The sequence below is a fragment of the Tenebrio molitor genome, chromosome 8 (assembly GCF_963966145.1).
Source record: "Tenebrio molitor chromosome 8, icTenMoli1.1, whole genome shotgun sequence".
Lineage (NCBI taxonomy): Eukaryota > Metazoa > Arthropoda > Insecta > Coleoptera > Tenebrionidae > Tenebrio > Tenebrio molitor.
This window is the reverse complement of record NC_091053.1, coordinates 3,646,434-3,664,275: the sequence shown is the minus strand read 5'-3', so window position 1 is coordinate 3,664,275 and position 17,842 is coordinate 3,646,434. Positions and strand designations below refer to the sequence as shown.

Here is a 17,842-nt window from a genome sequence, read left to right as displayed (position 1 = left end):
TTTAACTACTTCAAAAAAATAGCACGCCGAAGTGTTTTGCATTAAATAACTGATTGAATAATCACTAAAACGCGATTCACCTGTTCAGCGATTATTCTCTGTGCGGAACGCCACCAACTTGGCATTTCCACCGCCACAAAAAATTACTTTTCTTTTGTTCGCCGAATAGTTGGTCTACTAAACACAGCACAACACACAGAACCTTTACCTTGATCCAGGGGTCGTGCTGTCGATAATCGGTGTCTGAAAAACGAACGTGCTTATTTGTCAGGAGCATGGACTGGGGTCTGGGGGTGGGAATCGGTTTGGTGACGGCCTCGCTCAGCAAAAATTCGAGCGACTGCGAGTTGGAGCTGCGGATTAATTCGAGCGGTGGTTTGGGGGTGGTGGGCAACGCTGGGGGTTTGTCTTCCGTTTCGTCAGTTTCCGAGTAGCCGATCGGGGGCGGTATCACCAGGTTCTCGATGCTGTGCGACACCTCTTCGAGGGTGTCGGCAACGAGAGAGGTGCGGGAGGCGCCAAGAGTGGGAGTGGACGGTGGCGTGGGGGCAGGATTTTTAGGATGGACTCGGATGGTGCCCGAGTCGGGTTCCGTTCGGGGCTTGTTTGCTTTCGGCAACGTCGAGGGTCTAGCGTCCTGTCGAATTATCAACGATTAGTAGGGGAGAGGCGCGCAACGTTGACCCAAAGCACCGGACAGGAAAACACAAGCACGTTATACCAAAAATATATTTGCCATTGAAAATCACATTAATAAATATTTTTATACTTTCAAAAACCTGACATAAATAAATAGACATATGTACCAAGTCATAACAACAATATAAAATCTATGCGACTACTGGTTGGACAATCAACAACAACACAAAACTGTCACGAAATTTCTCGACTAACGGAAGGAAGAAAATCAGTTAGTAACATCCAAGTCAACGCTGAGAACTCATCTTGCTGATGTTACTCGCAGGCAGTACAGATGGGCTCTTTACGCCGGACAGGGCGAGCCTCCCAAAACTTCTTTTTGGAAAATTCCCAAAAAGAAACGTTTCGGATTCAGCTTTTCAGCAGACTCACCCGTACAATAATAATGCTAATAATAATAATGATAATCATGATGAGCAAAGGATTTTCAGTCACAACGAGATAAAAACATGAAGGGTCTAATCTAGAATCCTTTTTGTCAATTCGCATTTTCTTCGACCGGAACAACGATTAGAGTAAAAATTCGCAGAGCCCTCTTACCTTAAGTAACAGTTAGGTATCTACATAACAATTTGGTACACACAACATGTAGTACACAGAATTAATAACATGAACATTCTGTAAATTAAAAATATCTTAATGTGATCGAAAGGTATAAAATAAATACAAGTATATAAAATAGAATTCCACAAATTCAGTGTGTCACAAATGCGAAGAAGGGGAAAGGCTTCACCACCGAGGACAAAAACTTTGAAATTTTGTTTTTGGTGTATACAGAGTGAGCCAGGAGTACAAAAGAAATCAAAATAAAAAAAATTAGAAAAATGTCATTGTATATTTTTTGAAAATGGTGTAAGAATTTGTACAGTGTGTACCAAGGAGTTCGCACCATTTGTTTTTTTTTTATTCATTGACTTATGTAAACACTGAAAATATGATTGACAAAAGTCATCACGTGACTTCTCATATAACACAACCCCCATGTACGGTTTTTTACGTTGAATTTGATGTAAAACGGAAGTCACGTGATAGCTTCTGTCAGTCACATTTTTAGTCCTTGGATAAGCAGCGACCATAGCCGTGGTAAAATAAATCAATCAATAAAAAAAGTCTGCATGGTGCGAACTATTTGGTAAGCAGTGTATATTTGTAATATGTATTTACTTAGTTTTATGTTTATCTCTAAGCAATTGTTTTTACGATACATATTTCATATTTTTTTAAATTGAAAAATAGTTATTTATTATACAAGATTTTACCTTTGAGAGCGTTTTTTAGTGGCGAGACGCTAATTACGCTCGAGAAGATAATAGCTATTTATGTAACAAGTCCATAATGTAAATCTTTATTGGACGAGTCGAGTTTATGGACGAGCGAGCGCAGGGAGCGAGGCCATAAATAGAAGAATCCAATAAAGCATCATTATGGACGAGTTGCATAGAATATTTTATGTTCGACTGCATTGTTTGTTCAAATTACAAAAAAATAACAGTGACATGTATGAGGTAAATGTAGAATGACAGCAGGTTTGCGACTTTATTTATTGTAGTAGTATTTATTATTTGGAATAATAAATATCGGACTAGTCCGATAAAGAGGTAGTTTATGGCCTCAAAATAACGTCATAAACCATCTATATAATACTCGTATTTGTATTTTATTATTAAAACATTTTTTTTAACCATTACTAATCGTGCCAGGTTTTAGAATCTCGTTAGTATGAGCGTTGTTAGGGTAATAAAAAAAAAATACTTTATCTACCCTTGCTGTTAAAGTAGCACTTTATCTACCCTTGCGGTTAAAATGCTACTGGACCTTTTGATTTGAATATGTAGATAAAAACAGCCGCTACAGAAAAAGGAACTTACTGTACAAATATTGCAAAAGAGAACCTTTACTGTAGTATTTTTTAATTCTCAAGTTTTATCAAATAATTTTCAAATTTAAAATATGTAATAAAATGTTTCTTCAAATTTGTGATCTCTGACTCACTCTGTATATATGAGTATTTTTGTTAAACACATCAAGAACATTTTCTGATGTCTCAGCAGCAACAATAAATTCTGTTATGTGTGGGACACTCTGTATTTGTGCGCGCTAAGCTCCGATTCGAAACTTTTACAACAAACAAATGGCCAGAAAAAGACGGGAATGTAGAAAAGAGAAGGGAAGAACTTGTTGTACTGTGATTGCACAGGTTGGCCCAACGTCAAATCGATCGACAATCTCAAAATATCTATGGGTCTCCCGGTAGATGCTGGGGTGGCCCAAAATTTCGACATTTTCGAAAAAAATAATAAATTTTGGCAGACCTCGTCCGGACTAACGGTTACGATTAAATAGTTTCGCTAATGAAATCATTCTTTTGACTCTCCGAGTTACAAAGTTGAGAGTGTTGAAGCAGCACAGACGATATTATTATAGAAAAATATAAATTTCACACGAATAAACACTGAATTATTTAAATTCAAATATGTTACAGGATTAACGAGTGAGAAGAACGTCAGCTGCGGACATTTTTACAGCCCAAAGCGCACACAACACATCGAAACACACGAGGTTCGGGGCGAACTTCAATAAGGCATTTTGAACAACGAACACGCTATTTTTATTTGAATTTAAATAAATCGAACGAACGATTTGTTTGGCGAGGAACTGATCTGTAGTTGTGCGCGGTGGCCCCTCCGGAACTCGACGGGAAACCTATTGCTTCGTTTTGGATTCGACGGAGTCTCAAAAATCGTTTAAAAAAAAATACCACACAAAATCACAAAAAACGCCATTTTCTGGAAGTCCTCGTCTATTGCTTTAAAAAAAATTCCTGAGTGACTCTTGTCTCTTCGCTTTTCAGAGTAGGCTCAAAAAAAAAAACATCTCCACCAATACTTCCCGTTGATTTTTTTTTTTTTAGTGACACGTCTGCGGTTACAAATGAACATTTTTTTCTTCATTTGACTTGCAAATCGCTCGTTTTGAAAGGTCGACACGTAACAATAACATCACACAAATAAAAAGTGTCAGTCGAGTCGCATTTCCATTTTTTCGAAAAATCGAGTTCCAGAGGTGCGACCGTTTAGTTTCACCGACAAACCAAAATACTGTTCAAACGAATAAATAATTACCGTTCGACAACAAACATGTCGACATTAAAGACATTCACTTTTAAATTGGTACATTTTGATATGACGAATTACAATATCTCAATACAATAACAATGTTTATTGTAAAACAAAATAAGCGACTGAACACATACACCAAACTGTGTTATTGTTAAATTCGCTTATCGTACGCTTAATATGCTACTTATTATTATTATATGAGCACCACGTTGATCTTTAATGTAAATTACAATTGTTCTCTTTTGCTGTTCTTACACTTGTTCATCAACAACATTTTTTAGATATTGTTAAGTGCGAAATTGACTAAACGAGACCGGGAAAGGTGACTCTTTCGATTCAACTTTGGACGATTCGTTTAGTGAATTCCTCAGTTGTTTACGTACTGTTACAGTAATATCTCATTCGTGAGTATTTGTTATGGAGCACTCCTTTTCTGATTCTGCAAATAGAAAGATAATGGTAGGTTTCGTCTCTTTGCCGGTGAGTAGAACAACATGCATCATGCTTGTAACAACTAGAATCCATGCTGCAGCCCTCTAAACTCGCCGACGACAAACTTGCACGGTTGGCCACAAAGAGAAGACGCGAAGTAATGTTACACATTTTTTTAAACAAAGGTTAAAAAACTGAATTACTTAAGTCACCTTCCTTGAAGTTTATCTGAGTAAGTATTTGTTAAGAGAGATAGTACAAAATAAGAGAAAGTTATTAATTTATACCTTTGAAATAAACAAAACTTACTGCAGCATTTTATTTACCTTAATCAAAGCCTATGACCAGAAAATTATAAACGAAAGTCAGTTCGTAGATTGACCCACACAGATATAGACTATCTTCAGTCAAAATCTGTACGAACCAATCTACGAGTCGACTTTTGCTTCAAAATATTAAATTATAAATGATTGTTGGAATTTTTTTTAAAACAAACACGTCATTTGTTTATTTCAAAAGTTACAAGTATTTTTCTAATCTTGACAACATTGAAAAGAAGTGGCCAACAAAGACAAGTTTAAATCTATTGGTTAATATGTTCGTAAACAACCCTTGAGAATTTAAAATCATGTTATACAGGGTGATTCTGAAATAAGTTTCGAGATACAAATGATTGAAAATTTGGTCAAAATTGCTAGTACGCTGCTGAGTTAAAGGTGATGATCTTGGTAGTTTAGCAACAATAATTAATAATCAAAGGTAAAAGGTGTCCGTCAGTCACAAACTCCTCTCGATCATTTCCATAGAAACATTTACAAAGCAGTGTGCTTGCATCTATGAATTTATTGTGGAGTTGATGTAACAATGGTTACTAATGCAGTGAACAAATTCGGACAAATTTTCCCTATTCGTAATAGGCGTTGAAAATACAAGAATATGGGGTAATTTCCATCCTTTTGATTTCACCTCCAAAAGTCATTTACGCAGAATTAATTTGTGTGAAGGATACTCCACATTTTTTTCCAAACTTATTTCAGAATCACTCTGTATACAAGGCCATTATAAATGATTGTAGTCGAAGCGAGCCATGTCCATGTTATGAAATTTTTGCCGCTCTATAAAAACTCTAATGTGGCGTGAACTGTCAGTAGTGTCAATTGTGTGAACTTATTCACATATTTTTGATCATTTTCATATGGAGCGGCAACCCTAAATTTTACATTCAGTTTTTACGCCAACTTGGAATACAATCATTTGTAATGACCCTGTATAAAGAAAATGTTGTTTTCTCTTAATTTATTGAAAAAAATAATTAAACCATATGCAAACAAATAAAAATTTCCCTATTCGTATTTCATGCATGATTGAGGAAAAAAAGGCTTATTAGTAATATGAATAAAAAATTAAAAACGCGTTTTTTATTCATTTTTTTTAACATACATAAAGATATGAGAGGGTGTCCGGTTGTCACTCCAAGAATACATAACAGCTACGTTAGGCTGATACAGCGTCTTGGGTGCTATCCCACACAGATTCAATATAATATAGTTCAGGAATAAATGAAGTCCAATCGAAAGTTTTTACTGCATTGGACTTCAAAACACTTTCAGATTACTCAGTTAGGTAATTGTCTCGTTGGAAAAAACATAGTTTTTAACGTCCGTCAAAAAAAGTGCAAGTTTTTTCATTCGTTTGGGTTCATAAAATATGTGATTTTTTATTCGGTCAAGAAGTCAAAAAGTGCCATAGCAGTTAATTTTTGCACGCATTTTGCGTTAAAAAAAGTGCCGTAGCGTATCATTTTTTAACGCAATTATAAAATATTTCATTCATAATTAGTAGTTTTTTTAATGAGTTCGTATGTAAATTGGGATTTTTTTGGCATGAGTGGGCCAATTTAAAACGCGAGTAAAACGAGCGTTTTAAAGGTCCACGGGTTCACACAGGAGAAAATTTTCAAATTTTGAGAGTGTCGAAAAAATTGTTATCTAAACTTAAGGCTGTATGACACGATGCTAAATTTTGTAGAAAATTTGTTAGTAAATGAGAGAGGACCAATGAACGATCAGGATCTGACAAAGACAGACTATGATCCTGATCGTGCATTGGTCCGATCGAGGGTCTCTCTCATTTTCTAACAAATTTTCTACAAAATTTAGCATCGTGTCAAACAAGCTTTACGGGCGCCAAAAAAAATTTGTATGCAACTCGTTAGTAAAGTATCTTTTCTTTACTTGGCGGATTCACGCACTCACTTCGATCGAGCGGCAAATTTTCCTTCTCGTAAAAAAAAGTATTACTTTACTCACTTGTTGCATAAATAACTATTTCATCACTACTCTCAAAAGCAACTGAGGTTCAAAAAAATATGTGGTTAACTGGCTTGGTGCTTGCCTTTGTTTCCATTAACGTGTCAAGCAGTTTCATTAATTATCAAATGTCATTTATGCAGCGAACAAACAGTGGTGTGATTATTTTTATTTTGAACGCTCGTTGCAATGTTGTAGAAAAAATCAAATTGCTGGTGGTAAAAATGAAGCAAGTAAGTAGCATTCTACCAGCGAAATTATTTACTAAAATTGGCCTGCATTTTTCCAGAACTATACCCTATAGAACATGTGTAGAACCTTCAACTAGCTACCCCAACCCTCCACAAGCTCGGGTCAGTTCAGAGCAGCATCAAATACACTTACTATGACCAAACATCCTCCGGACCAATACCAAGAGCATAACCAACTGTGAAGATGTATGTTTGAAAAAACCTAATTCTAATTGTTGCATGGATGAAGGTTTAGTGATTTTATTATTCCTAAGCGATTTGAAAAATTCCCTAAACTTAGCGAAAACTAAGTTCCTAAGATCAACTGACTTGGTTTTATGTCAAAAAAATCTATAATCTAAGATTTTGGCAAATGAACGGTCGGTACAAATCTAGAGACTAGAATTTGGTAAAAACTGTCGTCTTTTCAATTGTTTTTCGGTCTTTCTACCAAACTCCCTCTCTCTTGGCAGACGCACACTGAAGCACTAACCAACGCAGGATTATAATACAAAGTGGACGATTCACAGACAAAACACTAAGGGTGATGCGCTAAATGCGACACTATTATTGGTAGCCCAAAACAAGAAAACAATTTCCTACTTACTGTTGTCGCCTGTGGCGCCAGCGTGTGTTTGCTCATGACGATCGTGGTAGTTTTCAGTTCCGAATTTGGCCCACCTGGAGACTTGGGAGGTACCGAATTCTCGGCAGGACAATTCGCCAGCGTCTCCACGGCCCTGACAACGTCCAATACCTTGTCGGCGGGCGTGGACGCCTTCGCCTCGACCAGATGCAAGTCGTCTTCCTCGTCGTGCTCCGGAAGCTTCAACCTCTTCTCGGCGTCCTCCTTCTCGAACTGCACCAGCTCCGACTTCATGTTCTGCTCCTGGGGACCACGGCAACGGTCGACTCGAGATTCCTTCGGCGCGTCGTCACTCACCTGCTGCACGTCTTCGTCGGGGATGTCCAACGAGCTGACGCTCTGCGACCGGCTGCTCACCGACCCGGCCCTGGTTAGCCGGCCCTCCGCTATGGCCTTGTCGACGTCGGCGCGGTCGTACCCTTTGCACACCACCAGGTGGATCTCGTTGCCACAGGCCCTGAGCGTGTTGACCGCCTCCTGGTGCGTCGCCCCCAACAGCGACTTCCCGTTCACCTCCAGCAGGCGCATTCCGGCGCGCAGACGTCCGTCGCGACGGGCCGCCCCCACCGAGTTAATCTTCGAGACGAACACCCCCTCGTCGGACTTGTCCAGCGGGTTGCCGCGTTGCCCCTGCAGACCGCCCTTTATGTGCATGCCGAGCTTCTCGTTGTCGCCCTTCTCGATCACTAGTTCCTGTCGCGAAAAAAAATCTCGTTCAGATCTCGCCCTCCAGGTGGGGTCTCTAACGGTATACCACTCACCTTCGCGTCTACGTATGAAATCATAAGTTGCTTGAAATGAAAGAGGGCGTTATGTACTATGGGTTAGTATGGTTGTAGAGTGAAAGTTAAAATAAGAAAAAAAAACCGTCGCTGGACAGTACAAGCTCGGCGGCCACCCATCCAAATGTTAACCGCGGCTGGCGCTGCTTAACCTCCTTGTATTATTTGTTTTACCGTCATTTTTTTTGTACTGTCTCAGCCACAGGGCCAGGAAAACAATGGAGAATGTGTCTACACAGCAACAGACGCCGTAAAAAATTCAATACAAACCTGATATCCCTCGGGCAACGGATCGTGGCGTACTGTGAGCGTGATCTTCTCTCCCGGCCTGAGCAGTTCCATGACGGCCTCCTGGTGCGTCGCTTGTGTGACGTCGGTCCCATTAACTTTTAATATTCTGTCGCCGACGCGCAGCTTGCCGCAGTTGGCGGCAGTCCCACCGGGCACCATCTGATAATGACTCGTCAGCCACCCCATCGACAACACACAACGGGACTACTCACGTGAGATACGAAGATTCCTGGTTCCTTCACGCCGAACGGTATACTGGAATGATCTGTTCCTCCTATAATACTAAATCCTAGAGAGCCCTGGGCCTTGCTCAGAGTCACATCCTGCGAACAAAAAAGACAATTGAATATGGGGGGGTCACGAGTTCAGGTGGTCGATTTGAAACGAATTGATTTCGACACAAATTCTTCTATAAACTAGACTTGAGAAATTTTGGGTGCTCAAATAATAATCAACTAAAAGAGTTCGACAGCTGGAAATACGAAGTGTAGGTAAATTAGACTGAAAGCTGGGAGAGGAGAACAGGAAATGGGTGATGTTACCTGAATCCTGACTGGCCATCTACAAGATTTGTGCCCAACATTTAAAAGTGACACTCATTCTAATTCATTACGTGAAAACTACAACTAACTGAGCCACAGTTGAAGTCTCAAAGGAAAGATGAAGAGAAAAATACATATTTGCAATTGCGCCCTCTCTGAGACGCCCCGGGCAACAGAACTAGGGAAATCCACGATCACATTTTTTTGTAAACTACGAATGGATTATGCTATAAAAGATGACGCAACGATTCGGGTTGTGAGCGATTAAATAAATACTTTTGGGGAGCCTGGCACTGATTAATTGTCGAAAACGATCATTAAAGGATTACTTTAGAATGGAATCGTGCAAATACACGAAGCATAACTACGACAAAAAAACTACACAAAAGTTTGTTAGATAATTGTTATGAATGAATGCAACCGTGGTGTTTACAAAATTTTAATGAATGGCCCATGGTTGGTTAGTAACAGTAACGATTGAGTTCACAAAGGACGAAGCTTTTTTGTTAGTACGCAATCGAAGACAAACGTTTGCGTCGTCGGTGGTTCAAGTGACATTTTGTCCACACCTACGACTTGCACAGTGATTAGTTGAAACTGTACGGTTCAGTCTGCGGTCCGCCCTCCGGTTTGACATATTGTTCCGGGGACCTTACATTCACCGGTAATGATAGAGGTGCAGGTAAATGCTCCACCGCTGCAAATTTATATTTACTTTCTCTTAACCTGACCTTAACTGTACAAAAAAGTGGCTCTACGATAAGCATCTCTGATCAAATCTCGGGAGACTGCACGACACAGTCTGTTGACGGCGAACAAAAAACAAGACAGTTACACTCGAGCTGCGCAGGGTTTTGTCACCACGCAACAAAAAAAAAAAACACAGTTTTTGGCGATTTTTTTCTCGAGTGGGTCCCGATGATCTATATGATTTCGTTGCAACATTCTCCTCCTCCTTCGATAATTCCAATCCCACGATTCGCCCCCGCCTATTGATCTCAAAAACGAATCTAATAAATAATCTTGTCGAGAACTGTAAGAAAGTACGACTGACAATGCACTCAGGTTGTTGGTAATGTCAACGGTCACTCTTTGCACTGTGAATGCTTGTGTAACAAGGGAGTTGCGATTTATGCGGCCGTAAAATGTCATGTAACGTCTTAATGTCCGTTTGAAGAAGTGCCTTGCAACAATTAAGCGCTATTTTGTCCCGGACGGAGGCGTTGCAGTCGAATAATAAAAAATGTGAGAATCGCACCGGCAGTGACTGCTCTGGTGGTCGTGACGAATCCAGCGGAGGTTCAAGATACTTTTATTTTACAACGGGATCAAAGAACTGAGATTGATCCGAGCTTGATGAACAGAGTGGATGTAAAATAAAGGGGTGTACGCGGCGAAGTAATGAGTGCGCGCGTTTGTTTCTGCTTTAGTACAGAATAAATCGTGGAATAGGAGTTGACTGGCTGTATTGTTCATTGAAAGTAAATGCATAAACATCCTATTCGGTTGATGTGAATACAAAACTGGTTTTGTCTACCGAGTCGCGGTTTATGATCGAGTTGGAAATTAATTCCAATTTAATCATAAATTAAAAAAAAAAATTAAAGCAAATCGTCGGCTTTCTTTAGAAACCGTGTATTTAGCAAAATTTTTCTGGAAAACTGTTTCAAATTCTTATTTTTTATGTTAGTTTTTTTGGAGTAAGGTGCAAAACAGTATATTAAAGAACGAGTTTTATAATGGTTGATTTGGCGCACGACTCCCAAGTGTAGAAAATGAGCCGTAGGGGAGTTTTCTATGGGACGAGTGCGCCAATGGCCTTATAAAACGAGTTTTTTATGTTATTTTCTAGAATTTGCACCCTTGTTTTAATTTTTAAATAAAAAAATTAATTTTTCAAATTCTAGAGAATTTTGTATTAATTGGTAATTCAAGGTAACGGATGCAACTACATCTGCAACAGATGTTAAAAAGTAGGTAGAGCTTGAACATTAATATTGGAAATTTTTTGGTCTAAATGACAATAATACACTGAAATATTGAAAAAAAATTTCTTAGAGATCCATTAAACCACGAGTGCTTTAATAGATAGCCATAAACGACTCCAAATTGAATACAATAATAGACCCATTAGAGCAATAGCAAATTCTAAAAAATGTGTATTAAAGTTTTGTATAGTATTTTATCAAAACAGTCTGCTAATATTGTATTATGAAACTTATTTAAATAAATTAATAATCAAAATGGGACTTACACGGTTTCTAAAGAAAGCCGACGAAATGTAATGTAATTAAAAAGAAATCAGGTGTCACACATGTCAAATATTCTCAATCATCTAAATAAGAATTTTTTTTTCCAATCAAAAACGGAACTTATTTGAGGAAACAAGGAATAAAAAATGTGCCTTACATAAGTAATAATAAAAAATAACTAACGCTGGCAGCTTATTCCTTGTCCGTTAATAATTGTGTTTTATTTTGACTACAATGAAGAGGTTTAGATAAAGTCCCCGTATATAAATTAACGGCTGTTCAGAAATTATTCCGATTGTGGTACCTTTTTCTACGAAACTGGTGTCGCAGTTGACGTTTTCTTCATATTCATAAGTTTATTTTGAGGTTATGTACGTTCAGTGGCGGCGAATATGTTGGGAGCATAATCAACTCTAAACGTGCGATTTTTTGAACGCTCGTTACACACAACAACAAAAATTTAGAGCAATATACGATTTTCATTTATTTTAAAACGACGCTGAGGGAAAAAATCTCTCTTGAATTACAGAATGAAAACTTCTAGTTAATTTCCACAACATCGAACATCTTTACACTTTTTAACTTATGGCTTAAAAAAGTAAATTTTCTTGTTACTTTGTTATTTACTTTTCTGGGAGTGGTCTTAGGCTATTGCAATTAATTACTCCAGTCCCCTCAGAAGAATTTACTCCTTAAAATTTGCTTATTACAGATATAGAAACAAATATATATGTTGTTTATTTCTCTCCCACATCGAGTGTACATACCATAAAGTTTTTATTACAAACGGGTGTGTCTTATGATCACAATTTAGATATCTTCCGTACATAGTTCTAACAAAAAAAAACATAATACAAAAAGACTAACGTGGCAATTATAGTGTTAGTTTGGGCAACAAAATTTTTTTTATTGCAAAATAAATGCTTAGGTAATGTTGAAAAGAATGTACCTACCAGTTTAATCTTGTATATTTTCTAAATAATCATAAAAAGTATTTAAGTGAAACTGTTACCTAACAAGTTTTATTATTTTTACGAGTTTATCTTTAAACAAATAATATAAAACAAAAATTTACAGCAGTTACTTCAACGGTTTTCGTAAATCTGTTTAATTCTGTAAACAAAATAAATACAAGAATGACATACAACATACTGCTTCAATAAACAATTTCCATGATTACTTCAATTTTCAATATGACCTTGTTTCTGTAAAAACACTCGTTAAAAAATGTGATGTTTTTGTTAATACCCTCATAAAAAAATATATTGCAGAGAGCAACAATCCAGGCAAACATAGTTCAAGACTCCAAAAACATTCTTTTTTGATCTTGATGTTATTTATTTACATTTATTTGGTAGTTTTTTTCATTAAAAAATACATAAACCATAACCACAGCTTATTGTCATATTTTAATGAATTATATTATGACTCATTACAGCCTTTAAATTTGTTAAAGAATATATGTTTTCAAATAAAAAAAAATATATCAACGCTTTGTTTTAAAATTCGTAATAAAATAATATTTTTTTTTTCCAACTCCAAGAGAGATCTGCAATCTGCCCAATGGGCAATAAGCGTTTGTTATGACTAATAGATGTCATGTAGTGTATCACTTCAGTAAGTGATCACCTTTAAAAATTTCCTACTCTAAATTTTAATATTAAATCTAGAGTTTATTTGTCAATGTGATCTTAAAAGCTTATATGAGTCATTTATTTACCTGAATAATATTGGTCTACTTTTAAGGATTCATTATTGTATACAATTTCACATAAGGAATTACTAATTCTTTTACAATTTCTATCTTTACCAAGATTAAATTAATATACTTAAAGAAATCAGAAAATTAACTATTCAATGTTACATAGATTAATTCCCACGTACATCAAACGTGCGTGTTCAGCCAATCGGAGCGATTGCTTTCATCCCATCAAAAATGTTTATCGCGATAAAAACGTCCTACTACTCTGTCATCTGTCAAAAGTGATTAAAATTGCATGCTACTCCTGTCAGATTCTCAAATTGTTTTTAATAATTGTGTTTTTAATAACTGTATTATAAATAAATAATTACCTAACGTTAAAGTTTGTATTCTGGAATTAATCTTGCCAAAAAATAACACGACCCAATTTTTTATATCTGATAAATATCCCAATTTTCACTTAAACATTTTTGCATTAGACAATTTTACTCGTTTGGGCATTTTTATTCAAACGTTAAACTCTCGAGCTAGAGCTCTCGGGCCTAACCAGAATAAAAATGCCCAAATTCAACTCGTAAAATTGTCAAAGCAAAAAGTTTTCGTAAAATTGAAAAATGTATCCAATAAAAAAAATTAATATCTGTTCACGTTGGAATGAACATCAGTGGTGCAAATGACCCGACCTGTCACTATAACAACTCATATGAAAGTTAATGCCAAATGTGTGCGATTTGCACCACTGATGTTTAATCCAACGTGAACCTATGGAAATTCAATTGTTTGCAACATTTTTCCAGCGTAGAAAATGACACAAGAAACGTCTGACATTTTAACAAAATAAAATTAGGTTAGAAAATATTTTTAATTTTTATAGTGCATTCTCCCTATTCCCCCTCCACGGAATATGACAATATGAAATTGGGAAAAAGCTTACTATGTAACCTGTGTAACTCCGGAGAATAATTGGTTACCTACAAAAATTACGTTACACTGTTAACAGAATTAGAATGTCGCCTACGCCTACTCTAAATATATATTTATTTGAAGGCCCGATATGTATAGGTGTTGTTATTTTACCATAGATAAAAGAACAAAACAGATCTTGCAGCAAGTAAAAATATTTGATAAGAAGTGCAGATATTTTAACCTGTGATAGAACCCCACAAAAGGTAACTATTGAGCCAATGATGCCTTATACAAATGTTGATATTTTTCGAGAAAAAGGGGCTCAAAGTTTTCCAAAAAAAGTTTGGGAGCCACTGAATTTTATAGAAAAATGGGTCAAAAATAAATCATAGCAGACTTTTTTCGTTGTCATTTAATTCAAAATTAAGTCATTTTGACCAGAACATCAATCTTAACCTCATTTTGAATCAAAAATGTCTTTCACCAACCTGGAGAAAATCGATATGGTCTTTGATCTGTGGCGAACATTCAGAGGTAGCACGGCAAATCTACGGTGAAAAGTTGCTTCTATAGAGAGTTTTCGCGTTACGTTTTTCAGATAACCGTGTACGCTAACCCCGGTGTTGCTAGGCAATAGCGTAACTGATTCATTATTACAATAATCGATTACGGTAATTTCTCGCGAATAGCGTACCGGTTATTTTAAGGGAACGTAACGCGAAAACTATTATTTCGCAATACACGAACCTTTGTAAACGCTGCACAGGATCTTCGCGATCAAAAACTGAGAGTGCGCTGTTGGACAGATAGACCATGATTGTAAATTATAATAACTATTCTGTATGAACGAATTGGTCGAGGCAAATATCGAGCGATGAAATTAATTTGTAATTGAGTCATCCATGGATTTAAATCCGTATGTCTTTTGCGATTGATATGTCCAGATCTAACCTATGTTTCGCGCTGTGTTTATTAGAATATTTGCACAGAACAAAAAAAATTAAAAAAAAAACATTGAAAAAAAAACAACGTAAGCTATTTTACACAGAACGAAAAAGGTAAAAAACGTCTTCAAGGAAAAAACTATTTGCTTAGGCAAATGCTACTACTGTGACACGTACTGCGCATGATAAAAGGATTTATTCAAAGTGCCTAACTGCCATCAGACATTTTGCAAAATGACTGAAAACTGCAGTCATTTTGAATAATTGAAAGTTATTATTCAAAGTGACGCTGTTTTGCAAAACGCCTAGGTTTTTTGCAAAAAGCCTATTTCTGCTATAAGCCTGCGACATATGTTAATGATAAGTTAGAATCTATAGTACGTTTACTTCAGTAAGAGAGTAACCACGTGCGCCCAACGCAAGTCCCTACGTGGTCAGCTCCCGAAGAGACTCCGCCTCTAGTTGTGAATCGCCAGACAAACAGAATTCAGTGGCGCAACATACGGTTTTTGGAAATCGCAATTAATAAAAATTTAAAGATATCGAATTTGATGGTCAAGTGATTCTGGAGCCGCCTTCTTTTCATTGATTGCGTAACTTTTCCTGTCTGGAAATTCGATTATAAGTGAACCAACTATATGTACTCGACTAAGATTAATTAACTGCCCGGACAGTTTCACTTAAATAAACGTCCCGCTGTTTAGTCTTGTCCAATACCAAGCAAGTATAGATGATGGTAAACGTATGAAAAACTGTGAACCAGAAGATTCTACGAACAAAACTGTTACAATTTTTCAAAAAATCAACAACTTCAATAATAATTATTGAAGTACTGTCGCGAGCAATAAATTTTGGTCGTCAAGGTCATTCTTTGACACAATGGAAAATGCTCTAATGTGAAACGGGCATAACCTCTAATAAATTTTATTTGTCTTGTCTTGTCAAGATCTTGTCAACTTTTTGGAACTCCCAACCAAGTAGCCACGCTAGTTTCTGACACATCCGTCTCTATCAGCGAAATAATTTTTACTCTGTTAAAATACGATATTGGGGCCATAATTTTGAATGTTGGAATAAAACTTTGACAATTTTTTTTTATTGACGTTTTATTGACAATAGCCTTAATTAAGCAGGTAAAATTTTTCATTTGTGGCAGTAGCGGGAAATTTCAAAATGACCTTGACGATCAAGATTTAATGCTCGCGACTGTACATACATACATAATTTTCTTTTTCTCAAGAATTAATCGTTTTATGAAAACTTTTCCTTTGAAAATAAACATTAAATTTACATTACATACCGTAATACAAAAACTTGGTTCTGGGCAATTAAAACCAACTGTTAGAATATACTTTATTGTTCCATAATAACCATATATGTACTTATAACTGGTAATTCTGCGATACAGGTTTCCAGAAAAAAAGTCAGAACTTGGAAGAATTTTGTGTATTAGCAAATCTCGTTTCTCGAATTTTAAAAAGATGGAAGATCGAAGACAACAACACCAAAATAACATAACGCAAAGTAATTTTTGCAAAAATCAACAATTCTTGTTGTGAACTTAGCAAGAATTCAGGAACAACCACAAGATTAGAAGAAAGTTGATTATTTTGTCATTCATCATTAAAACTAATCGTTGATGTTCAATTTCAGCTTGATGTGGCTTAGAAAAAAAAATCATCAATGATGAATCAAAGTTTAATTTGTTCAAAGATGTGCAAAAAAGTCCAATTAAAAATATTCCATAAGACGCGCGCTGCACACAAAGACTTTGAGATGTTTTTCGGCATTTGAAATCCCACTAACTGTTTTATCCACGATAAAATGAATCGCTTCATGAACAAAGACAAAATAATTTGGTACAATGTGGCGATGAAATGATGCCTCTTCGCTGCCAAAGCATTGTTACATTTTAACCATCACAATTTCCTAATTTAAATCCGAAAACATGTGGGGTAATACTGCATTTCAATTAAAGCTTAAATCAACATCTGAAAGTAGTAAAGATTAATTTTAAAACGCTCGACGTACGTTGTAAGAATACTGCAAAACATTGCACCACTACTATTAAATTAATTCTTTTTTTTGCATATCGTAATGAAAGTGGCACTTTTTTACACGAAAAATCGTAGTGAAAGTAGTACTTTTTTTGCATCATTTTATTCCATCACCTTGGAGATGATTGTCAAAGCATACCTATTTTTTTTTTTCATAAATCCTTTTAGACGAAATTTCTTAACTTACATCGATATGCAAAAAAATAGTGTGTACAACACGTTATGAAAGTCTCTTTTTTCACTTATTTGCTTAATTAACTCGGGCTAGGCCCTCGTTAATCAATCTGCAAATTCGTGAAAAAAAGTATGACTTTCATAACTAGTTGTACAAATAACTATTTTTTATTTCTTCCTAATACATAATACATTTATTATTGTAATGTAATGCTGTTCATTATTAAATTACGGTGAGTAATTTACTACTTCAACAAAGTTGTTGCGATGCAGGGTAATATTCATATCACAATTATATTGAAATGTGATTATCTGCGACTCTGTATATATTTTTCTAATAAAAAAGAAATCATAAATGAATTCAGATGGTGAAAATGAAGAACTTTATACATCAGAGAAAAAGTACCGTGTTCTACTCGCGTGTAATAGCGACTAACTAGCTTCACTTCCTGAGTAATAGGCATCATTACACGCTTGTTCAATCATAAACTATTATTAAATCAGAAAAGCAATATTTCTAATTTCTTTCTTGACAATATTGGGTCCAATCTGTGTATATTGTATGTCGACTCATGCCAGTAGAAGTCAATTGTTTTATTTTATGTTTTTGAAAAAGACAAACTTTAGAAATGTGTTTTGTTATTTGAACGTCATCATTTGTTGTTCTGACGTAAAAATTCAAGTGAAATTTATCTATTTTTAAAATAGATAAAATCGAGATTGAGAACTGTTTCGAAATGTTTAAATGTGTTGGATT

General features: G+C 36.0%; 1 protein-coding gene across 13 annotated transcripts in view; it reads right to left on the bottom strand.

The window, feature by feature from the left end:
• scrib (scribble) overlaps window positions 1–17,842 on the bottom strand; it is a 45,388-nt gene that overhangs the window by 2,538 nt on the left and 25,008 nt on the right. For 12 of the 13 annotated variants that reach the window (XM_069055872.1, XM_069055877.1, XM_069055880.1 and 9 more), the window contains 5 exons: window positions 8,721–8,831; window positions 8,488–8,667; window positions 7,733–8,128; window positions 7,397–7,678; window positions 209–637 (listed from right to left, as the gene is read on the bottom strand). In XM_069055872.1, the coding sequence (XP_068911973.1) occupies window positions 209–637; window positions 7,397–7,678; window positions 7,733–8,128; window positions 8,488–8,667; window positions 8,721–8,831 (1,398 nt within the window). The remainder of the gene's footprint in view (window positions 1–208; window positions 638–7,396; window positions 7,679–7,732; window positions 8,129–8,487; window positions 8,668–8,720; window positions 8,832–17,842) is intronic. The other variant, XM_069055883.1, reaches the window with a different exon arrangement.